This window comes from Macaca mulatta, chromosome 1, assembly GCF_049350105.2.
Source record: "Macaca mulatta isolate MMU2019108-1 chromosome 1, T2T-MMU8v2.0, whole genome shotgun sequence".
NCBI lineage: Eukaryota > Metazoa > Chordata > Mammalia > Primates > Cercopithecidae > Macaca > Macaca mulatta.
In genome coordinates this window covers 15,376,821-15,402,180 of record NC_133406.1, presented here as the reverse complement: position 1 = coordinate 15,402,180, position 25,360 = coordinate 15,376,821, and the positions used below count along the sequence as shown (strand labels likewise).

Sequence of the window (25,360 nt, the reverse complement as noted above, 5' to 3'; positions counted from 1 at the left end):
TGATGATTGTAATACAAGTGATGTACCGATTAAGATTGCTTGCAGCTGCAGTAAACAAAAATCCCAATTTATAGTGGCTTAAATTTGTAGGAGGGACATGTAAATGTTCTCACACTGTAAGGTCTGGAAGTAAGCAGATGGGGTGTTATATCCCCACTTAACACGGCGGGGTCCCGTTGGCACTTCCTGGCTTGCCATTCCTTCCTCCTGTGCTGGTGTCAAGGAGGAAATGGAATTTCTCCTCAACCCTCCTAAGTTCATAAGTAGTTGAGACAGATCCCTGTAACAAAAGATAGATTAACAAGAAAAAAAACAAGCAAGTTTATTAACACAAGCAGTGCATGTCCCATGAGAGAAACCTCATGAATGGTAACTCAAAGCAGTGGCTTAGATAGCATCTTCAACAAAGAACAATAAATTCAAGGCAAGTGACAAGACAAAAGAAAAGGACTTTGAGTGTCTAGGGGAGCAGCTTGGGCAGAAGACAAACAAATGGCAGGGCAGATAAAGATTAGTTAATAAAACTTGTCGATATCAGTTCTTCTGGTGTCATCTCATGTTTGATGAGGGTCAAAGCTGTCTTCAGTGGTTAGCCTTTGGTGGAGAGGTGGGCAGGATACCTTGTGTGTTTGCCAGTCATCTGTCTCCTGCTTTTAGGCAAACAGAGGGAGGCAGAGAGCTCCCCTGCATCATCTTCTTCATTGTCGTCAGCTCAGCAATTTTTCCTGCTTTTGGGGCATCATGTTCTGGTCTCTCACTCTAGCTTTGACCTCATGCTAGTCACTCTACCTCATGAGATGCCTGCTTAGCTGCAGATGTGTTGTTTGTGATAAAGGCAAGAAGGAACAAAGATTCCCCCAAACCAGCTTCCCTCCAGGTTTCCACTTTGATCTCATTAGCCAGAGCTCTGTCATGTGGTCACTGCAAGCTTCTGGAGAGGTGAGAAAAGGAACTGTGTAGCTTTCCTCTGCTCCATGGTAAGGACAGACAGACGTGAGTGGAGACTGGCCCTGAGGGGCTTGAAGACAGGTCAGAGAGATGAAAGGGAGCAGCATGTGCAAAATCATGCAAGTGTGAAAGGGCAGGGGATGTTCTGAGACCACGTCCTGGTTCTCTGATGCAAGCGCAGGCAAGCAGTAAGGCTGGACAGATGGGCAGGGCTTGTTTATGAGGGACACTGAGAGGACCTGTGAAATCTGCCCTTTAGCCTGTGGCCATGGGAAGTGATGGTGTGGGAGATGGACAGTGTAGAACAACCCAAACTGAGACACAGCAGTGGTAATAGAGAAAAAACAATGGATTTGGGAAATCATTCCAAAGTCAATGGCTCTTGGTGCCATTTTTTTTTTCTTTTGAGACAGAGTCTCACTCTGTCACCCAGGCTGGAGTGCAGTGGCATGATCTCGAATCACTACACCCACTGCCTCCTGGGTTTGAACAATTCTACTTCAGCCTCCTGAGAAGCCGGGACTACAGGCATGTGCCACTGCACCAGGCTAATTTTTTTTTTTTTTTTTGTATTTTTAGTAGACATGGGGTTTCACCATGGTGGCCAGGCTGGTCTTGAACTTTTGACCTCAGGTGATCCACCTGCCTTGGCCTCCCAAAGTGCTGGTATTACTGGAGTGAGCTGCCATGCCTGGCCTCTTGGTGCCATTTTAATGTCAGTGGTAAGGAAGGAGGAGTCAGAGAAGTAGAGCTGATCTCTGAGCCACAGCAGGTTTGAGGGGAGCTTGCTAGGTCAGTCGTAGATATGTGGGGTTATAGGTGACTATGGCACATCCTCAGGTGGTTAGGAATAGAGGATTGGATTTGGTGAGAGAAGTAGGGACTTAGAATATACGTAAGGGACTTTGAGCAGAGAATGGGGAGGCTGTGGGTACTGGCTGAAATAAAATGGCCAGTGGGCATGTTCCGGGTGAGCAGCTGGTCCACTCACTACACACTCACTGGAATCCAGGTCTATGTATGAGCTCACGGTTTTGCATTTTCTTCCAAAATAAAACATTTTCTGTGTTGAGCTTCTGTTGTGAGTGCAGCACTTTCCCTATGGTCAGTTCTCTTTAAACACTGCACCTCCTCCCGGACAGTGCTTCTCTTTATCTTATCCTCAGACTGTTTCCTGTTGTTACCTGTTTACAGAAGTTAGAAGAAGAGAGATGGAGACTTGGACCTCATAAATGGGTGTGGACTTGGCAGGAGGAGCCAAAACTGCTTCACTTCTCCTTACTTAGCACATGAATATGGTAGGGTTGGATTCACTTATACCACTGCTAGCAGCATCTCCAGACAGGGCAACATTTAAATTCACCTAATTCCTGTCCACCCCTCTACCTGACCCCAAACCCAGCCTCACAGTCAACAAATAATATTTAGAATATGAAAACAAAAACAAAAACAGTATAACAAGACAAAAATTACCTAGGGTGCCACAATTCTGAGACAACTGTTGCAGTTCACATTTCTTTGCAATAAAACTGCCACCTATTTCAGGGGGGTTCATGGTGCTTTTTAAACAGACCACTTACTGTCCTGGTCCATTTGAGGCTGCTGTAAGAGAATACCACTGGGTTATTTATAAGGAACAGAAATTTATTTCTCAAAGTTCTGGAGGCTGGGAAGTCCAAGATCGAGGCACCAGCCTCTGATGACGGCTTTCTTCCTGCATCCTCACATGGCAGAAGACAAGAGCGCTAGAATAAACCCACTCCCACAAGCCCTTTTTATAGCAGCTTTAACCTATTAATGAGGAAAGAGCCCTCATGGCTTACACACCACCCAGAAGGCCCCACCTCCCAACACTGTTGCATTGGGGATTCCGTTTCCAGCACATGAATTGTGGGGGACACGGTCAAACCATAGTACCTACTAATTCATATATTCAACAAATATTCGTTAAGCACATACTTCTGACTAAGCAGCTCTTAGCACTTAGGCATACAATGATAAACAAGACAAACAAGTTCCCTGTCCCCATTTTAGTTGGGAAGGCAATCGGTACATAATTCAATTAGATAGGAGTGGGTGCTACAACAAATTGAAACAGGATTCTGAGCTTGAGCATGACTGGGAAGGGAGTGAGGCTATTTTAGGAAGGGTAACGAGAAAGCCTTCTCTTGGGACAGTGATACTGGTCTGAGGTCTGAGTGAAGAGAAGGTGCCAGTCTTGTGAGACTGAGTGCAGAAGGCATCAAACCAGGGGAACAGTGAGTGCAAAGGCCCTGAGCTAGGATCTCAAGCTTTTTGAAGAGTAGACAGAAGGCCCTTCTATCCAGAGGGATGTGGTAAGAGGAACAATGGTAAGACATTTGGTCAGAGAGGTCGTCAGGGGCCAGATCTTGTAGAGTTCTGTAAACCATTTCAAGAAATCAAAGATTACATTCTATTTCCAATATTTGCAATGGGAAATCATTGGAGGATTTTAATTTAAGAAGTAGGCTGGGTGCGGTGGCTCACGTCTGTAATCCCAGCACTTTGGGAGGCCAAGGCAGGTGGATCACGAGATCAGGAGATCAAGACCATCTTGGCCAACATGGTGAAACCCTGTCTCTACTAAAAATACAAAAAAATTAGCCCGGTGTGGTGGTGGGCACCTGTAGTCCCAAGCACTATTGTTAAGTCTTTAGTTATTGTCAGGGACCGCTTTAATAACATCTAACTGTTAGTTGGAAGAAGGTCTCTTGAAGGACTTGGGGAATATTAAAATGTGTGCAGAGAACAGAGGGGAGCATATAGGTTATTTGTAACTAGTATAGCTAGGAAGAGTGTGGCTAATATGAAAGAGTGTACCTATTGTGGAGATAATTCAATTGGTTTTTTCTTTCCACAGCAATAGAAGAGTTTGCCTTCATGGTACTTCATATGTGCAGCATCTGTACTAAATGTTTCACACGGATTGTTTAATTTAATCCTCATAACACCTGCATGAGATAGGAAATAGTCTTCACATTTGGCAGATTAGGAAACTAAGGCATCACATTTTTCAGGGAAACATAGCTAATGAGAAGCAGAACTAGGATTCAAATTTAGCAAATGTGATTCCTCAACCTGTTCCCCTAAATAAAGTCTTTCAAACAATAGAAAAAAAAAAAAAAGTGTTGACTTTATTTCAAGAATGTCCTCCTCCAAAAGGTATGGAGATCCCCTCCAAGGCAAAATGGACACAATGTTTTCCTCCCAGGGGCACCAGAAGCCTTAGCAAGTGGCTGTTCTGAGTTCCTGTGAATGAAGGGAATGAAGGAGCAGAGGTTTGCTTTGATTCTACAGAGAATCTAGGGTTCCTGCATCCCTTTACATAATTTGAGAATTTAGGACTACTTTGCTTTCTAGTCTCAGTTAAGCTTTGGGACTAAGGGGGAGCTGTATTGATTATCTGCAGGTTTGGAGTGTGGGAATTCAGCATCAAGTAAATGGTGTGTCTTCTTGTCATCCAGCATTTTCCCCGTTACCTTTGCAGTCTGTCTTCCATTGGGCAAAGTGCCCAACTGTTCTTGAAGGAAAAGAAATCTAAATCCTGAGTTGCCTGCACAGCATCTACGCCCTGGGGAAAAATGCCTACAGCACGAATTTAAAAACCTCATTCTAAAAGTGCATTACTGAAAAGGCTTTACAGTATAATAACTTTCAAACCTAAGGGTAGTGATGGCTGCAGGATAATTATGTCAAACCTGAAGGCAAACCCAGAGGAGGTGGCATGTGAAAGAAATACCGCTTTGGTTAATAGATTTGCAACCTCATTTAAAATATTGCGGCTTTAGGAAAAACTGGATGCATCCTCTCTGTGAGCTTCTTTATCTTATCTTCACTGTGTTGTCCTGTTGTTAACATTTCTAAGAAATGGTAAAGAAAGCGAGAGGGGAAAATATCAAAAAGAAAGAAAAAGAGTCACACTAGAATATAATATATGATTCTCCCTTTGCTATTCTGTTTTATGAAATAATCAGGGTCAGCTTTCTAACTGTCTCTTCAAATGTCCCAGGTAGAAAGGTGGGCCTATGTTTGATAGACACACAGATGGAAGCAGGGCGTGTGCAGTGTGCTGACTCCTACACAGAAGGTGCTGTCAAGGGTATAGCAGCAGCAGCTGGTATGAGAACGCCAGGGCACATTGATGACACTGCCTCGTCTCTGACAGGCTGCTCTCTCCTACAAGACATGTATGTGGATTACATTCACCATGAGGATGTATAAACCCTCTTATTCTTATTCTCATGGAACTGGGAACAGGAAGACAAGGGATGACCTGGACATTTCACCTAAATGAGGCCAAAGGTGAACAGAAGTGATAAGGCAACAAAGGTAGCCTTTACCTGAGAGTAACCCCACGGCAAAGGCTGCCATGAGTTAAAAGCGAAGAGGGCCAAGCAACAATCAGGCTGAGATCCAGGAAGGATTGGACAAGTGTTCTGAAGCTGGAGCCTAGCTCTCACTGAAGGCCACTGAATCATGGGGGCTGAGACCTGTTTTTCCTGGGAGCTCCTGCTTGGGTGGGTTAGGTCTATGGTTGTTGTCTTAGGTCCATTCTATCTCAGAGTAACCCTTTATTCTGGAAATATCCAGGGATTTCTTTCTCCAGCTTTTATTTTCTACATTGGTCATCACCCCTCTTTGATTTTTCCTCATTCTTCCTTACCACTATTCCTGAGGCCAGACATAAAAGATTGATAAACCCATGGTTCAAATCCTGCCCCCATCACGCACTTGCTTTCAGATCTTTGGAAAACTATTTAATCCCTTAGTCTCTTTATTTGTAAAATAGGGATATGCATGCTTATCTGAAAGAGCTGATGTGAAGATTAAAGGAGGTTGTACCTTTAAAGCATAACATACCAAATGCTTTCCTTTCATTTTCTCACTGGAATGCTCTTCACAGGTCTGGGGTGAGGGGGAACAAGAGTTAACAAGTAACAAACGTGGGGTGATTTAAAGGTTTCAGGAGTTCATGCTGTTGGTACCATAACTCTCCATAGACCACATTCCCTGACTTTTTCTTAAATGCTTTCAAGCACGTCTCCCCTATAACTATCCAGTACCCTGAATGCTTCCTGGTTTGGTTACTAGAACAAGCTCCTCTGGGTTGGGTTGGGACTGTTTCTAGGCCATGCTGGTGGACATTCTTTGGCAGATCTTGGCTCTGGTCACACACTCCTTCTGTATTATCTTTTTTATTCTGATGCTTTGACATCTTGGGCTTTGCTGACCCTGAAGGAACTGCCCTTCCCAGGGCTGGCCAGTTTCTAAGGATAGTAAAGGACTCACCTGTGAGCATGCTTTTCCTATGCAAACTGAACACTCTGGAGCCCCATCCCCAGCTACGTTCTTTATAAGGCTTTCACATTCTGAGCCACTAGTGCTCTGCCTCAGTCACCCCGGAGCCTGGTACCAGACAACGGGACAACTCCTATATTCCGAAGCTTGCTGAAATGATTCCAAGTAGCCAACCCTAAACCTGCTTACGCTGCTTCACTGATTTATTCCTGCAGAAACCAGAGTAAAGTTCCCCCCCGATTCCTTTGTGTTCTGACCAACTGATGTTTCCCTAGGTGCCCCCACAGCATGGCATGGCATGGCATTAACCACTTTTGAAACCTGAACAAGCTATCTTTTCCATTGCAAATATCCCCTGGTCTAGTTGGCCTCACTATACCTGAATAATAATAAAACTTACATTTCAAAACACCTTGCCTGACGGATGGTTAGTTGTGTCAGCTTGACTGTGCTAGAGGATGCCCAGATAGCTGGTAAAACATTACCTCTGGGTGCATTTGTGAGGGTGTTTCTGGAAGAGATTAGCATTTGAATCAGTAGACTGAGTAGAGAACATCCATCCTCACCAATGTGGAGAGCCGTTATCTAATTCATGAAGGGCCTGAATAGAACAAAAAGGGAGAGAAAGGGCTATTTGTCTTTTTTTGAGTTGAGACATCTCTCTTCTCGTGACCTTGAACTGGGAGTTATGACCTTGGCCTCTATGGTTCTCAGGTCTTCAGACTTGGGCAGAATTACACCACTGGCTTTCCTGGTTCTTCTGCTTGCAGATGGCATGCCAGGGGACTTGCTGGCTTCCATAATTGGATAAGCCAATTCCCATAATAAATCTCTTCTTATGTATCTATATATATATCCTATTGCTTCTGTTTCTCCAGAGAGTCCTGACAAATATAAAGATTGGCACCAAGAAGTGGAAGTGCTTCTAACAAATACCAAAAAATGTGGAAGCGGCCTTGGAAATGGGTAATAGGTAGAAACTGGAAAGAGTTTGGAGGTGCACACTAGAAAAAGCCTACATTGCTGTGAATTGACCTTTAAAGGTGATTCTGATGAAGGCTCAGAAAGAAAAGAGGAGAGCTATAAAGAAAGCCTTAATCCTCTTAGAAAATACCTAAGTGATCATGAACAGAACGTTGACAGAAATATGGGTAATAAAGGCCAGTCTGATGAGGTCTCAGAGGGAAATGAGGACCATGTTATTGGACAATGGAGAAAAGGCCATCAGGGGTTGGGGCAAGGGAAGGGAGAGCATCAGAACAAATACCTAGTGTATGCAGGGCTTAAAACCTAGATGACGGGTTGATAGATGCAGCAAACCACCATGGCACATGTATACCTGTGTAACAAACCTGCACGTTCAGCACATGTATCCCAGAACTTAAAGTAAAAGAAAAAAAAATTTTTTTTAAGAAGTGTCAGAGAACTTGGCTGAATCGTGCCTGTAGTCTAGTGTCTTGCAGAAGGTAAAGTGGTGAACACTGAAGTTATATATTTGGATAAGGAAATTTCTAAGCAAAGTGTGAAAGTTGTGGCTTGGCTTCTTTTGACAGCCTACATTAAAATGTGAAAAGAGAGAAAAGATTTAAGGACAGAATTGTTAATCAAAGGGAAGCAGCATTTAAAGATTTGGAAAATTCTCACCCCAGCCATATTATAAAGAATGAGATATTGGGCACAGTGGTTCATGCCTGTAGTCCTAACTATTAGAGAAGCTGAGGCCGGAGGATCCCTTAAACCCAGGAGTTTGAGACTTGTCTGAGTAACATAATGAGAATCCATCTCTTAAAAAAATAAGTAAATGAATGAGAAGGCACATTGGGAAAGGACACCAAGGTTGCGACCAAATGACCGTCTGATAAGGAGATTAGTCAACCAAGTGGAACCTATTGCTCAAGGTGACTCAGAAGTAATTGGGGCTGCCACCTCCATCACAGCTCCAATGTGCAGAAGCTTGTGCAGGCAAGCATGGGACTTCCACAGAGAGCCCTTACTGGAGCAACATCCAGGATAGCCGAGTGGTAGGACCACCCCAGCAACCCTAGACCTGTAGAGCCATAGACAGGATTCTAGCTCTGGGAGCCACAAGGGCACAGAGCAGCCTTTGGGGAGGGCCACCAACCCAATGAGTTGGGAAGGCAGGACCACAACCCCAGGGGACCTGGGGGACAGAGCATTGAGCCAAAGATTATTCTCGAGACAAAATTTTGGACTTCACTTGGGACCTGTCCTTTCTTCTTTTCTTTCCTTCTATTCTTTTCTGTCTTTTGAAATGGGAATGTCTATTCTATGCCTGTCCCACCGTTGTATTTTGGAAGCCCCTTAACTTGTTTAATTTCACAGGCTCACAGATGGAGGATGCTGAAGGAAACAAGAGGTTTGTGAGACCATCAGCAATTGTAATATTGACATCTCTGCTTTCAACTGGGTTGCAGGATTAAACAAGTATCATCCAAAGGACCGCCAGGATGGCTAGATAACAGAAAAGAGAATTTCACTGGCAATGCTGGTTTACAAACCTGGAAGAGAGAGTCTCCGGTATGAACTGAAAATGCTATCTCTGAACAACAAAGAGAAGGTTAGAGGTTTTATAAAAAGGAGAAATGTTGCAAGTTGCTCTTTGAGAAGTTTCATTGGCACCAGTGAGGTTTTGAGGAGCTGGCAAGCTCCAATTGGTAAGTGAGGGCGGTGCGCAAACCCAGTCTGAGAGTTACAGCAGGTTGTCTCACTAGTCATTAGACAAAACTGGTTTCAGGTTACTGCAAGCAGTGTCAGCTGCTAGGCCTGCAGAGAATTATGTTTTTTGGAGCAATATTCTTTACCCTGAGTGCTTTTCCCCTTGGCTTATTGATTCTGTCTTCGTTGGGTATGACAAAAATGACTCCGTTCATGTGATCAGCTTTCACACAAGGGTGACAAAGCTTCATTTATTTATTTATAAATTTATTATTTATTTATTTAATTTGAGACAGAGCCTCTTTTTTCATCTAGGCTGGAGTGCAGTGGTGCACGACCATGGCTCACTGCAGCCTCAACCTCCCAGCCTCAAGTGATCCTCCCACCTCAGCCTCCCAAATAGCTGCGACTGCTGGCACATGCCACTATGCCCAGCTCATTGATTTAGTTTTTGTATAGACAGAGCTCACTGTGTTGACTGGGGTGGTCTTGAACTCCTGGCCTCAAGAAACCCTCTCACCTCAGTCTCCCAAAGTGCTGGGATTACATGTGTGAGTCACCATGCCCAGCCCAAAACTTCATTTTCAGTCTCTTTTATTTCCTTTTTTTGGTCCTAGTCATAACACATTGTAAGTATACTCCGTTAGTGAATTAGATAGCATGTTGTTTTTTAAATATTTTCTAATTAACCTGTTCATGTAATTTAGTTAGAAAATATTAAAGGGGAATCTTGCCTGAGAGATGTCCAGTACTGAGTAAGAAGCCCATTTAGTTTGTGTCTGGGAGGATGAGCAGTGAGGATGAGTGAGGATGAATTTATTTTAGCTTTGGTGAGAGGGGGACAAATCCACCTTTTCACAAGAGCTGCTTTCTCATCGCTTTTTGTCCCCCTTCTTCTGCAACCCCCGCAACCAAGGCAGTGTCAGTACATTTTGGGATGGAAAAGCCGTAGGTGGGATTCTTATGTTTTTGAAATGTGACTGCTTGGAATTGGGGGAAAGCTGTACTAAAATCGTGAAGCAATGTGGTTATTACCCATATCCAGTAGTGGGTCATGTTCCTGTGCTACATTTACCTGCCCACAGTAACCTAGCAAGACATAAAATCACAGTGCACGGTAGATGGTACCGTTGAACAAGGCAAGCCATATTGTCTGCAGGAATCTGGGTGATAAAGAGATTATTACAGAATTTATTTTCATAAGGAACTGCCTGATAACAATGATTAGCAAAAGAAAGAAGAAAGAAAGAAAGAGAGAAAGAAAGAAAAAAAGAAAGAAGAAAGAAAGAGAAAGAAAGAAAAGAAAGAAGGAAAGAAAGAAAGAAAGAAAGAGAAAGAAAGAAAGAAAAGAAAAGAAAGAAAGAAGAGAGAAAGAGAGACAGAGAAATAGAGGAGAGAGCCTGGTCTGTTTCCTATGCTGTCCTACTATAGCATTTAATATCTTACTGCAAATTTTAGTAAGTTATAACTTAAAAACGTCAAGTTTTTTTTTGTTTGTTTTTTAGCACTTTGACAAACTTAGGCTCCTACAGCAGAAGGTGATGGGTCAAAAGTTGGACTGTCAACCAGGTACTCACCAGCTTAGAGATAATGGAGAAAAGGAGTATAAAGAATTTGAGTAATTGTATGTAACATACATGTTTCTTTCAAAATTTCAGTTTTAGGAAGCAAGGCTTGATGAGATGATCTTCATCTGTGAGAGTATGCAGAGGGTGGTGTGAAAAGACATGGCAGAGATCCATACTTTTAAAATGGATGGAAAAACAGTTCTAAAAATATGAAAAAATAAGGACAAATAATCATAATTTAAATTCTCAAGCTAAGAAAGGTTCAACACATTTAAAAGTTAAATAGTAAACAGTGCTAGGGAAAAGAAAGCATATAGAAATGGGACAACAGGGATCCATTAGAGTTGGATATCATTCATTTACTAGTTTGAGGGGCAAAAGAAATAATTATATATGTTTTAAAATCATAGAGAATGAACCTGAAAATGTTTAATGCTTAGAAAAGAAAGCATTTATTATGGAAACTTTAATTTGGCCAAATTGCTTACTTTAACATTAGAAAATTCGAATATTTGATTGTATAATTTTGGACACATACTTAATAAGCAGGTAGATTAAAAAGAAAAACTGCATATTAAGCAAGAATCATCTAACAAAAACAGTTCCTTATATATAAAAGACTATATGCTAACTCCTAGATGCCAAGAGAGAAAATGAGACTACAGTCAAGCGTCACCTAATGACTGAGATACGTTCTGAGAAATGCATCCTTAGGTGTTTTTGTCATTGTGTGAACAACATACAGTGTACAAACCTGAATGCTATAGCATATCGTTCTAGGTTACAAACTTGTATATCATGTTACCGTACTGAAGACTGTAGGCAAGTGTAGCACATCGTATTTGTGTATCTAAATATATCCAAACCTAGAAATGATACAGTAAAAATACAGTATAAAAGATTTTTTTTAATGGGACACCTGTATGAGACACTTAGCATGAATGGGGCTTGCAGGAACTGAAGTTGCTCTGGGTGAGTTAAGTGGTGAGTGAATGTGACAGCCTCGGACATTACTATTCACCACTGTAGACTTTGTAGACACTGGACACTTAGGCTAAGTTCAATTATTTAAAATTGTTTTCTTTCTTCAATAATAAATTAATCTTAGCGTTTGTCACTTGTTTACTTTATAAACTTTTTAACATTTTTAAGTTTGATTCTTTCGTGATAACGTTTAACTTAAAACACGAACACGTTATACTGCTGTACAAAAATACTTCCTTTATATTCTTATTTGGTAAGCTTTATTTTTTAAATTTTCAGGGTTTTTTTACTTTTTAAATTTTTTTGTTAAAAGCTAAGACACACACACACACACTAGCCTAGGCCTACATAGGATCAGGATCGTCCACCTGCACATCTGCCCCACTGGAAGGTCTTCAGGGGGCAGTAACACGCATGGAGCTGTCATTTCCTATGATAACAGTGTTTTCTTCTGAATTCCTCCTGAAGGACTTTCCCGAAGCTGGTTTACATTGGACATTTTGTTATTTTAAATATTTTTTGTTTTAAAAAATGTTAAATGTAAACCAGCTTCAGGCAAGTCCTGTAGAAGGAAAGGAATACAATCTAAAATAATGATAAAAATTAGTAAAAAATTGTCACTATCTAAACCAGTAACAGTCATTTATTATCATTATCGATATATATACATACACTATAATCGTATGTGCCATACTTTTATGCAAATAGCAGCTCAGGAGGTTTGTTTACACCAGCATCACCACAGACACTTGGGTAATGCATTGCCTTATGGAGTTACCATGGCTATGACATTGCTAGGTGATGGGAGTTTTTCAGGTCCAGTCTAATCTGATGGGACCACTGTCATATATGTGGCCCATTGTTGACTCAAGCGTCATTATGTGATACATTCACTATACTGCCGGCAAGCTCCTATTTAAGTAAACAAACATCATAAACACAGACAAACATGAGAAGTCCAGAAGAAAGGCCAAGGAAGATAAGAGAATCTCCTTAGGAAAAGGAAGCTACATCAGGGCAAGGGGCCAGTTCTCACCTGGAAGACACAGTACTGCACACTTCAGCCAGATGATTGCCATTTGAACACACACCACCCAGGCACTGTGTGTGTACCTACCCCTGGGAATGGTGTCTGCCAGGAACTAGGGGGTTGTTAGAGCTTTAGGGGAGTTATTTTTAACTTTCTGCTAATAAGCTGTATTTCGAGCCAAAAATTTGTGTAGTGCATAAGGCTACTCATAAAGAATATCAGCGCTTGTATGGCCCATTCTGTTACACTCTTCTTACCAGTGACTCAGAGGACCTGGCTACACTGTCTTTGACTTGCTTCTAATAGTGAAGAATTGGAAATACTCTAAATATCCTTCCGTTGAGGGGTGGATAAAATAAGTTACAGTGCTTGTATAGAGTAGAATATTGTGTTTAAAGAACAGGGAGCTTTTCATGTTTCAAAATGGAGCCATCTCCAGGATGTGCTATTCAAAGAAAACTCCTAACAGTAATCTCCGGAGAGAACTAGAATTGAAGAGGACATGAGTAGTCAAGGGGACATTTGCTGCATCAGTGTTGTTTGAATTTTTTACAATGAAAATGTACTTATGTATTGAGTAATTTATAATCATAATGTACAATTTTGATTTCTACTTTTACCTGATATTTATATTAATGTCTTTAGAATATAACTCATTCTTTGGGCTATTGGACATCCTATCTTACTTAGCTGGTATCTCTGCAATTAGATATTTATTTATAGACAGAGATTCCTTCAGAGTTATTTAAATTAAGTAGTTAAATAGGAAGATAAGTAGTTTATTAGAATTTAGTTTATGCTTATATCACTGATATTAATTATTGCTACAGAAACTCTACTTTTCAAGGTCACCACTAATTTGTTATGTTTCATGTTTGTTTGTCACAATTTAGGGACATTTCTCTATCTTCTTCATTGATGACTCTACTATTTACCATAGAAGTTCATCTATGTGGCTCCAAACTCTATTTCAAGAATATGAAAGGCATGTAGGTTATGCCTACATTCTCTGACCCTTGATAGATGTTTTGCTGACCCACCTCCGGATATCTGTAGAGTTACCCTAGGCTCCACCTTCCACCAGCCAGTTCTGTGTGTGAATTACACAGTCCTTTGTTCATTACTAAACATTGTTTTTACTCTCTCATGTCCTCTCATTTCAGTCTCACTATCTTACAATCAGCTACATGGAACCACAGGAAAGACGTCATTGTCCTTCTTTTGCAGGTAGCCAGTAACACCACCCTCTCACTGAGAGCACCTAAGAAATAATGTTAGGACTTGAGTTGACTTTTGATGCATCCATGTCCTTTGTGTCATATAATATATCTGGAGTGGTAGAGTGCAAAGATTATGGGCTCAATTTGTTATTCATATGCCTTTGAGCAAGTTGGTTAAACTCTCAAAAACTCAGTCTTTGTATTTATGAAGTAGAAATAGCAACGCTAGGATTTGGAAATTGTTAAGAAGGTTCACAATTCTGCATACACTAGAGCTTGTACACATGTGGCAAGCCACAATGTATGGCTGTTTTGAGCCCATTTTCCTCCTTTCCCGAACATATCTCCTCAGATTGATGGATGCATGATGAGTTCCCCTTGCCTAAGTTATTATTTCTGATTGTTCTTTCACTGTGCTGCCATTTATAGTGGAAACTTCATTGCAAAAAGTGCAAGGCTCTCGCCTGTGGCACTTGAGCTGTTTGCTGGCTCCTCTAGCTTTTAAGTGCAGTGTATTAATTTAGTCCCTCTCTCAGATGTCCACTGTAAGGTAAAGAATTGATGCCATGTCCCAACTAGGAATGCCATTGCCTCTCTATCTTTGCTTAACAAGAAACCATTCATGATTGAGTAGAAATAACAATAAGTGTTTAGAAAAGTATTAAATGAATGAGGCAGTAAAAAGTGATCCAAGAAAATCCTAGACCACTCGCACCTGCCATGACTTGTTACCTCTGTGACCTCTTACCATCTGTGCCTCCTTGGTCACGTGTATTGACTGTAGCCCACTTTCATTCTGTCAGCACTTCTCTTCAGTCTATTTAGAGCTCCCTTGAGCCTTCTCTCTCTGGCAAACTTCCTTTTATAACATAAGCAAAATAACGGAAGATGTACATTCCCTGTTGTGTGCATGGCAGGGATAGGAAGGATGAACAGAGTTTATCCATGAAAAAGTATTGCCATCAAAAAATGGAATTATGAAGACCTGTTGTGTGCAAGATATCTTGAAGTTAACTTTTTTTAAAATATGAAACAACTTATTTCCAGCAAAGTGCAAAATGAAAATCACAGAAAAAGTCAACCTGACCTGAAGCTTATTCATCACTGTGCAATGAGTTTCACCATACAGTGAGTTTCTGACCCACGTGACACTGAAGTCACTAACAGCAACGGTATTATGGTTCACTGTAGATTGGACAGCGCTGTGTTTGGGGATCCTGGAGAAATGTAAAGTAGGAGAGGATGTGGTCTACCCTCCAGGGCCACACAGTCCAGTGGGAAAGAGATAATTAATAAGCTGAAGTCCAGGATTGCAAAGTAAATTCTGTTTTACAGAACAGGAAACACTGTGACTGATGTCAGTATCTCTGCTGAGGTGGAGAGGCTGAGGTTCTTCTTCTGTAGCTGCCTCCTCCTCCCCCTCCCCCCTCCCCCTTCCCCCCTCCCCCTCCCCTCCTCCCCCTCCTCCTCCTCTTCCCCCACTCTTCTCCCCCTCCACCTCCTCCTCCCCCTCCTCTGCCTTCCTCCCCCTCCTCCTCCTCCCCCTCCTCTGCCTTCCTCCCCCTCCTCCTCCTCTCCCTCCTCCCCCTCCTTCTCCTCCTCCCCCTCCTCCCCCTCCTCCTCCTCCCCCTCCTCCACCTTCCTCCTCCTCCTCCCCCCTCCTCCCCCCTCCTCCTCCCCCTCCTCTTCCCCTCCTCCCCCTCCTCCTCCCCCTCCTCCTCCTCCTGCTTCTTCTTCTTCCATATATCAAGCTAACTTAATGGAGAATGTATACATTGTTCCATATGATACTAAATAATGCAAATAAGTGATACTGTTACAGGCTCAGGGTCATAATGTGGGGCCGTTGTAAGGTACACCTTTCTCAAAAGCATCTGGTATATGTGAAGAAGCTGCATATCACTGACTTGCTCCGATGTACTCAATAGGAGCCCACAAAGGTTCTCTGTCTTGGCCTTCATTAGAGAGCATTTAAATACCAGAAAAATCTAGTGTCACATAGCCCCTGATTGGGTATTAGCCAGCATAGTGTCGGGGCTGTTGTAATTAGAGTAGCCAGATGGGAAGGCAAATTTAGTAGGAGACTGTCATCATTACAACCACCCATTATACATATACTCATACATGCCTCACAGGTGCAAGTTCATAACAGGAAACCCAGCAGTTGTGGAGTAGGAGGCTAGAATACAAGAATATTAGTGAGTGAGAGCTTTGTCTCAGGATTGTAACTAATTTTGAGGTCAGTTTTTTCAGCAGTCTGTTATGTTCAATCTTTTGGTTCCAAAAATTATGTGATGACCGGCCTTAGAAAAATTTAACCCAAGTAATCCAGGTCTATTAACATTTTGCTAAATTCTTTGTGGTTTGTAATGGAGTTAAATATGATTATAACATTTAAAAATATGAGTTTTGCTTCATGGTTTAGCTGAAGATTCAATTGACTGGACTTGAATAAATTATTCACCACTTCATTAAAATTCAATAGGACTGAAAGTTTCCGTCAGATGCATTAAGCCGTCTACTGCAAACGAAGCGCTGTGTTGTAGTTGGTGCAGAGGGTGGTTTACTCAATATGGCCTGCGCTAAGTGTGTGGAATGCAAATGAGATGTAAATTTTAAATTTTACTTTCCATTACCAAAAAATTATTGATGTACACATCAGGAGAGGAAAATTACTTTCAGTAAGGATCTGCATGGTGATGGTTTTTAATCTCTTAGTGGGAATATATAATATTTTTACAGTACTAGCATAAAAATGCCATCACTGCAGAGCGAGGTCTTAGAGTCTTATAATGATTATCTTTATTGCTTGAAGATAACATTTTAGTAAATGAGATTTAGTTAACATTCTAATGAAAAGAGCTATCACAATTTGAGAGAAAATTCCTAAGCTAAAATATTTTTAAGCTAGAAGATTGTTTACTTTTTTTTCTCTACTAGAACCTAAATCATGTAATTTATTGGAACAGATGGTATGGAAAATTTGGATTGTGTGTTACACTTTTAGTAAAGCTAATTTATAAAAAGGCTACCAAAAAAAGTAATAAAATCATCGACTTAAAGGCCTTCGTGGATTCCAACTGACTCAGCTGAACTTATGTTTTCTCGACAAAATCAGTGCCAAAGCTAAATTCATCTCTTGCAGTTTCTGCTTGACCCTCTGGTCGTGTGAGTACTATTATTAATATCTAGCACTTTCAGTCACAAGCTGGTGACTACATTTGTGAAACGCTTTCCAGTTGAGTTGGCTTTTTTTTTTTTTTTCCTTGAGACAGAGTCTTGCTCTGTCACCCAGGCTGGAGTGCATTGGTGCCATCTCTGCTCACTGCAACCTCCGCCTCTCGGGTTCAAACGATTCTCCTGCCTCAGGCTCCCAAGTATCTGGAATTACGGGCACCCGCCACCATGCCCGGCTAATTTTTGTATTTTTAGTAGAGACAGGGTTTCACCATGTTGGCCAAGCTGTTCTTGAACTCCTGACCTCGTGATCCGACCACCTTGGCCTCCCAAAGTCCTGGGATCACAGGGACGAGCCACCGCGCCCAGCCTCCAGTTTGCTTTTTTATGGTTAAATAAAGTTGCATTTTCAGATTCTATTTCCGGATCTCTGCACGCATGGGAACATCCCTCTTTGGTGCCTCGCTGAAGTCGAAGCTCCCATTAGTTCAGGTGGTTCTGTGATATCAGCTGCTTTCCTCAGAACAAGTCTCATTCTTCCTTCACATATTTTTTTCTCAAAATGAAACATTCAAAGGCTCCTGCTTCCATGTGTAGCATGAACATTATTTGGCACCATCCTTCATGTTATTCTCAAGGCACTCTCCAACTTGCCCACTTCCCTCTTTCAATATCATGCCCAAAATTAGTCATCGCATTCCAGGAGCAGTTGGGTGTGCAGGGACCAGATGGATTCAGGAACCGACACTCAGAACAAGAGTGGTTCTTAACCATTTGAGGATGCGTACCCCTTTTGAGAATTGAAGCCCTGGAATCTCTCCATGGGAAAGTGGATGTACAATCTCAGAGGATTCCTGGACTGTGCTGTAGTTCATTCATAAACTGTGTACTTTCTGGGACAGTGGGACAAGAACCCTGCCTCTGCTGTGGTGAGGCTGCACATGGGAATAATCGAGGAAGCTTTTTAATACCCACATACACTTGTATAAGCCTTAGGTGTAAGGCAGAGAATTTGGTGGATTTGCAACTGAGGAGTCTGTTTATTTTTAAGCTGAGTGTATTTTACAGATCAGATTTTGAAACTACTTTTCAATTATAATCACCTATGTAGATTTTTCTCAGAATCCAATTTCATAAAAAAATGTATTTAGCTGGCTTTTTCCTGAATTGACTTGTTCAGACATGTTAGTCCTTCTAAGATGAAGTGCTCATGAGATTTTAAAAATAGCCACCAGGCCCCATGCCCAGCTGGATTCTCTGTTGGCGTTGGTTGGATGAAGAGTCCCCTGATTGGCTTGATTTGGGAATAACCTCAACCTGGTAGAAAGTAAAACAGACACGTGTTTCAACCACTGGTCCTAATGTACTTTTTTCAATGTTTGTTTGTGGACTTTATGATATCTTTGAAAATACAGAAGTGACAAGGGGTGGGGTAGGGGAAATGTGTCAGTTTATGAATGTGCCATTTAACCAGATAATTGGGCAAAATATTTGACAAGAAGTATTCTCATGAGCTGTACAGAGTCGGAGATAACCACGTCCACACACGTTTGTGTCTTTCCATAGTGTCAGACTTTTACTGATGCTATTTCAGTCACAAAAGCCGGGAGTTGCATGGAATTCCAAGGAGGGAATTTTCCCTAGTACCTCCTGCTTACTCGGTAGTCAGAGCCATAGGCACATAAGCCACTCACAAGTCAATTGTATTGCAAACCATACATAATAGTATACTTAATCAATAGATAGGTGTTACAGGTCAAACATTTCACAACAAACAAAGTAACAGATAACATCAAGAGAAAAGGGACAAGAAGAAGGGTTAACAAACCAGTCCAGGGAGACTGGGAGAGCAACAAAGACACAAAGGATCCCCTGGTCGGGCCAGGCGAGTGGTCCACAGGTTTTGCAACGAAGAGTCTTCAGTGGGGGCAGAGCCTTCCCAGCAAATGCCAAGTGCTAATCACAATTGACAGCAAGGCAGTGTCAGTTGAGGTGGCCATTTTGAGCTACTGATGTCCTGCTCTTTTTATGGCCACGGAGTCCTCTGGCAAGGACTGATAGTGAAACAATGTGCTTGTTTTTGCCCTTATCTGGTTGGATGCAGACTTTATTTATTAAGCATAACATCTTGTCCCTGTTGGCAAAGAGCCCTATGAAATGTAAGATGGAGTCTTTTTCTAAGATGGAGTTACTCATGTCAAGGGTGCTGTATACCAGTGCTCCATCCTGTGACATGGCGTGCTTTAATCTTCATTTTTCTTCCTCTTTTTGATACCTCTATCTTCATTGATTCTACTCCACCCTCTTACTGGACTCATATTATCTTGGTTCTGTTCACACACCTTTATTTGTCAGTCGTTACTGTTAGAACATTCTGAGTAGTTTGTTTGGGAGGTGAGTGTAGACTGAGGTTTAGACACTAATGAGGATCCTTGGGGAAAGTGTAGGGGTGGAGGGGATAGACTGGCCCTGGTGACGTGGGTGGCCTCAGATGAGTTTTTCCTGATGGTCTAAGATGGTGTGGGCCTTAGTTCCTTAGCACACAGAACTAGTGTTTGAGCCTGATGGTGAATTCAAGACCAGAGACCCTGATGTATTGGAATTGCTGGTTGGATTTTACAAAGAATGGTGGACTTCCAAACTTATGGCGACCACTGTTGAATTTTACTGGGACGTGACAATTATGCTAGAGCCTCTAAAGTGGCAGACCTGAAGTCTCGCTCTTCTCTTTAGTTTGAGGGGAATAAATGCAGACGGTAGGCATATATTTTTTAAAAATGTGTTTGCCACTTAGTCTCTTCCTCTTCGCCTCAGTGACCTTGTTCTCCTTGCAGGTTATGGCCACACCGTGCCCTTGTCAGATGGGGGTAAGGCCTTCTGCATCATCTACTCCGTCATCGGCATTCCCTTCACCCTCCTGTTCCTGACGGCTGTGGTCCAGCGCATCACCGTGCACGTCACTCGCAGGCCAGTCCTCTACTTCCACATCCGCTGGGGCTTCTCCAAGCAGGTGGTGGCCATCGTCCATGCCGTGCTCCTTGGGTTTGTCACTGTGTCCTGCTTCTTCTTCATCCCGGCTGCTGTCTTCTCAGTCCTGGAGGATGACTGGAACTTCCTGGAATCCTTTTATTTTTGTTTTATTTCCCTGAGCACCATTGGCCTGGGAGATTATGTGCCTGGGGAAGGCTACAATCAAAAATTCAGAGAGCTCTACAAGATTGGGATCACGTGTGAGTATTATGGCTCCCTGGCTGCTCCTTCTGTCTCTATTTCTTTTTTTTTTTTTTTTTTTTTTGAGCCCGAGTCTCACTCTGTCGCCCAGGCTGGGAGTACAGTGGTGCAATCTCGGCTCAGCTCACTGCAACCTCCGCCTCCCTGGTTCAAGCAATTCTCTGCCTCAGCCTTCCAAGTAGCTGGGATTACAGGCTTCTGTCTCTATTTTGCCACTCCAAGCTCCACCTCACCTCCCAATGAGGAGTTATTCATAGAAACACTGATTGCTTTCTTCTCACTGAGAAGTTTTCCGAATTTACCACCTTCTCAACCATTTCGTGATTTCCTTCAAAACTCTTTATGCAAAAATCTTATTACTGAGTTATTTTTCACAAGCACCTTAAAATTGCAGATCAATTTCTTACTAATAATGTAGGCATTATAAATGACAGTGTAAAAATACCTCATACAGAATGTACTTGATAACCAACTGTTAATATAAAAAAAAAGATTGCTCTACTTTATTAAATATTTTAAGGCCAAGAAAACTAGGCCTCGGATAGAGCGTGTTATCAATCATGCTCTTTAATTTACCAGAAAAGTCTTAAAAGAGCTGCTTACCTCATTTGTCCATCTGGTTCTCTTTAGAAGAAGTTAGCCTCTATTAACTGTTTCCAGAATTTTGTATGTGGAAAATAAAATGGGCATTCAAATTCAGATGGCCAGGGATTGATAATTTTTTAACAGTTTTCATTTTAAATTAAATATAATATCGTAGAAAACTTAACCATCTATTTTCGAGAAACCATTCATTTCTGTGTGAGCCTTCCTGCCCTTTTCAGGATGCACAGAATTGCAGGTGTAATGTACCTGCTGTTTTCATTTGTGTCTTGCCTTCTTAAGAATTTTTCAATTTATGACTCGGCTCACGTCATGTTTTCTAGGAAATCATAGTAGATACTCAAGCAGCCAGATGCTCGGTCTTGGCTCTATCTTGTGATTCTTAACCCTACAAAATGCTTAGTTGAATTGTGTGTATTTTGACATTTCCATTAAACCGTGGGCTCAGCCAAAACAAAGACTTCACTCATAAATCATTGGGGAACGCTTTGAACAGTACCTGGCTACCATACAAGTTTGATAGTTTTTTTTGTTTTTTTTTTTTTTGGCTAAATGATTACTTAGGATGATTTTGTATTTCCTGTAGCTACCATAGGTATTATTTTTAGAGCCCATATGATATTCACCAGGTGGCCATACCATAATCCAGTCATGCCTCTATTGCTCACTAGTTAGCTTTCTTCTAATTCAGGGGTATTATAAATGACACTGCAGATAATTTTTTTTTCTTTTTTCTTTTTTTTTTTTTTGAGATGGAGCTTCATTCTTGTTGCCCAGGCTGGAGTGCAATGGCACGATCTTGGCTCACTGCAACCTCCGCCTCTTGGGTTCAACCCATTCTCCTGCCTCAGCCTCTCGAGTAGCTGGGATTACAGGCACCCACCACCACACCTGGCTAATTTTTTGTATTTTTAGTAGGGACGAGGTTTCACCATGTTGGCCAGGCTGGTCGCGAACTCCTGACCTCGTGATATGCCCGTCTCAGCCTCCCAAAGTGCTGGGATTACAGGCGTGAGCCACTGTGCCAGGCCAAGAATACTTTTGTATGTGTACACATTTCCTCTGATATTCTTCCAAGAAATGAGATTGCTGGTTCAAAGTGAATACGCCTTTTTGTGACTCATAGAACATAATGACCTGGTGCTTTCCAAATGTTATGAGTTGACACGTCACCAGCATTATCTGAGTGTGACAGTGGGGTGGTGATGGCCAGTAGCATTAGAGATGTTTTTCGTATATGTGAGTTTGATAGCCAAATAAACATTATCTTAACTTTCTTTTCATATAATAGGTGATTGTTTTACTTTATTTTATTTTATTCTGTGACTTGGAAAGTAGAATGTTTCTGTAATTATGCTTGCTAGCTGCAATAATTTTCTCTTATATAAATTCTTCTCATAAATTTTGCCCAACCACTTTACTTCCTCAGTGTTTCATATAATACTAAATCCTTGCATAACATTTTATCACTTCTTACAACATGCATCTTTTTTTAAAAAAGCAGTGTACATAGAATTAGTTTAGGTTTTGAGCGTCAAGAACCTGAGTATCTAACAAATGAATGTTCCGAAGATATATTAGATGTGGGCAGGATAAAATACCACAGTTTTTGTCTGAAACCCCGTGGGTATTTTTGTCAGCATTCAAAAATTTGATAAAGGAGGCTGGGCACGGTGGCTCATGCCTGTAATCATAGTACTTTGGGAGGCTAAGGCAGGCAGATCACTTGAGGCCAGGAGTTCGAGACCAGCCTGGCCAATATGGTGAAATTCTGTCTCTACTAAAAATACAAAAATCAGCCGTAAATCACTTGAACCTGGGAGGCGGAGGTTGCAGTAAGCCGACATCATGCCACTGTACTCCAGCTTAGGTGACAGAATGAGGCTGTGTCTCACAAAATAGTAATAATAATAATAATAATAAAGGAAAAGACACTGATCCATCAATTCGTCTAACAATGTCGTTACTATTTTTAAAGTACAGGAGAGCACATTGAATGCACGATATTGTTTTCAAAACCTATAGTCAGATTCTGAAGATACTAAAACTTTGTATTCTTGGGCTAATCAGCCTTCTTATTCCTGTTATGCTGCCAATTTTAGCTTCCCTACTTCATACATTTTTGAAAATCCTTCTCAAATGTTTTACCACTGGGACATAAAATCAGAATTTTTGTTATTCTTGGAGTTTTCATCTTCACATTTCTGTTCCTTTTTATGATGACATTTTTTTCTGAAAACTCATTTTTAAAATGATGGAAGGAATTGTAAATCACCATTTCCCATCACAGATTCCAAGCAACGCATTTTACTTGAGTCAACAGTTATCCTTTATTTTCCCAGTAAGAAACTGGTAGTGTTGGCCAGTGAATAGTCCACATGTCCAAAAACAACTGGGAGATAATGGAGAGCTTGACTTTGCTGCTGAATTTAGGTGCAAGTGTAGATAGCCATGCACAAGGACCTATTTAATATCAACATCCATTCTTAAATTTTGATTTAGTTTAGTGTATTAGTCCTTTTTCACACTGCTGATAAATACATACCCAAGACTGGACAGGTTACAAAAGAAGGAGGTTTAATTGGACTTACAGTTCCACGTGGCTAGGGAAGCCTCACAATCATGGTTGAAGGCAAGGAGGGGCAAGTCACGTCTTACATGGCTGGCAGCAGGCAAAAAGAGAGAGAGCATGTGCAGGGGAACTCCTCTTTTTAAAACCATCAGATCTCCTGAGACATATTCACTATCATGAGAAGAGCAGGGGAAAGACTTGTCCCCATGATTCAACTACCTCCCACCAGGTCCCTCCAACAACACGTGGGAATTCAAGATGAGATTTGGGTGGGGACACAGCCAAACCATAGCATTTAGACTGCAATTTCTATTACTAAACTCTTATTCTGTAGTAGAAATTGTAAGAGTTTTGAGTGCTTAAAAAGGCATGAAGCTTTCCTCCGAGCACCCCATGATAAAACAAAACCTTTTCTAAAACATCACTGGCATTTTGTGAGCCACTGATTATAAAGCAGAGGTGACAAGCCCTCCTTGCATGAAATATCACACTTGGGTAAGTGCAGTATGTTATGTGTCTTTAATAATGCCACGTCAGCCCCAAGTATTTTTTTTTTCTCAAAAATTGCAGCCTGTGATTCTGACTAATCCAAGTTCATAGGAGGTTAAATCATTCTTCATTATCTTTCACTCTTTAATAATGGGTGGTTCCTCTTTGAGCCATGAACTTAAAAACACTTCTAAAAATTAAGAACCTTGCAATGAGTTTATTCCTTAACAAATACTGTGTTGGCATGAGGTGGGGAGGTAAATCACTTGCTACTTGATTTATCCATGTTGAGATCACACTGAGACACTGTCCTGTTTCTCACACAGGTTACCTGCTACTTGGCCTTATTGCCATGTTGGTAGTTCTGGAAACCTTCTGTGAACTCCATGAGCTGAAAAAATTCAGAAAAATGTTCTATGTGAAGAAGGACAAGGACGAGGATCAAGTGCACATCATAGAGCATGACCAGCTGTCCTTCTCCTCGATCACAGACCAGGCAGCTGGCATGAAAGAGGACCAGAAGCAAAATGAGCCTTTTGTGGCCACTCAGTCATCTGCCTGCGCGGATGGCCCTGCAAACCATTGAGCGTAGAATTTGTTTGCATTATCCTAGGGCACCAGGGTCGGGGTGCAAGGAAGAGGCTTAAGTATGTTCATTTTTATCAGAATGCAAAAGCAAAAATGATGTCACTTTAAGAAATAGCTACTGTTTGCAATGTCTTATTTTAAAAAAATGGAACAAAGAAGCTGTGACCCTGGCAGGATGTCTAATATGTGAGGAAATGGGGTGTGCACTTAAAATTCACATGTGACAAAATTATCTACACCTTACATAGGAGGAGAATACTTGAAGCAGTATGCTGCTGTGGTTAGAAGCAGATTTTATACTTTTACCTGGAAACTTTGGGGTTTGCATTTAAATCGTTTAGCTGATGGCTAAATAGCAAAGTTTATATTTAGAAGCAAAAAAAGAAAATCCTAGAGATGTGTTTTATAAATAGGTTTATGTGTACTGGTTTGCATGTACCCATCCAAAATGATTATTTTTGTAGAATCTAAGTTAAACTTACTATTTATAATGCATAGGTAACCATTAACTATGTACATATAAAGTATACATATGTTTATATTCTGTATATATGGTTTAGGCCACCAGATCCCAGTGTACTTCTCAAACCAAGACTACAGATATTTTGTTTCTTTTGATTTCTCTTTATACTAAAGAATCCAGAGTTGCTACAATAAAATAAGGGGAATAATAAACTCAAGAGTGAATAACCATAGTATTCTGCTGCAATAAATGTTTCTACCCTCTTGCAATAGAACGGTGTCAGATGTCTAACATGTTTATAAACAGTTTTTTTGAATTGAACAAGTTATGAATAGGATTTATTAAAAGGTTAAGATACTCTGTTTTGAAAGTACATTGTGATTTGCAGCCACCTAGCACTAAAGCACAGAGCTTAAACACAAATCCCTAAATGAACAGATTACGTTACATTAATCAGAGAATTTTAAGTTCAGAAGCTAAAATAAAATACAA

At 41.2% G+C, this 25,360-nt stretch overlaps 1 protein-coding gene across 2 annotated transcripts in view; it reads left to right on the top strand.

Moving 5' to 3' along the window:
* Positions 1-25,137, top strand: part of KCNK1 (potassium two pore domain channel subfamily K member 1) — a 52,433-nt gene extending 27,296 nt beyond the window's left edge. Inside the window, exons 1-3 of one of the 2 annotated variants that reach the window (XM_077998641.1) lie at positions 8,586-8,942; positions 19,757-20,152; positions 24,144-25,137. In XM_077998641.1, coding sequence (XP_077854767.1) covers positions 8,771-8,942; positions 19,757-20,152; positions 24,144-24,403 — 828 coding nt within the window. In that variant the 5' untranslated portion in view covers positions 8,586-8,770 and the 3' untranslated portion in view covers positions 24,404-25,137. Of the gene's footprint in view, positions 1-8,585; positions 8,943-19,756; positions 20,153-24,143 lie in introns of those variants that run through there. The other variant, XM_015126335.3, reaches the window with a different exon arrangement.
* Positions 25,138-25,360: the final 223 nt, after the last annotated feature.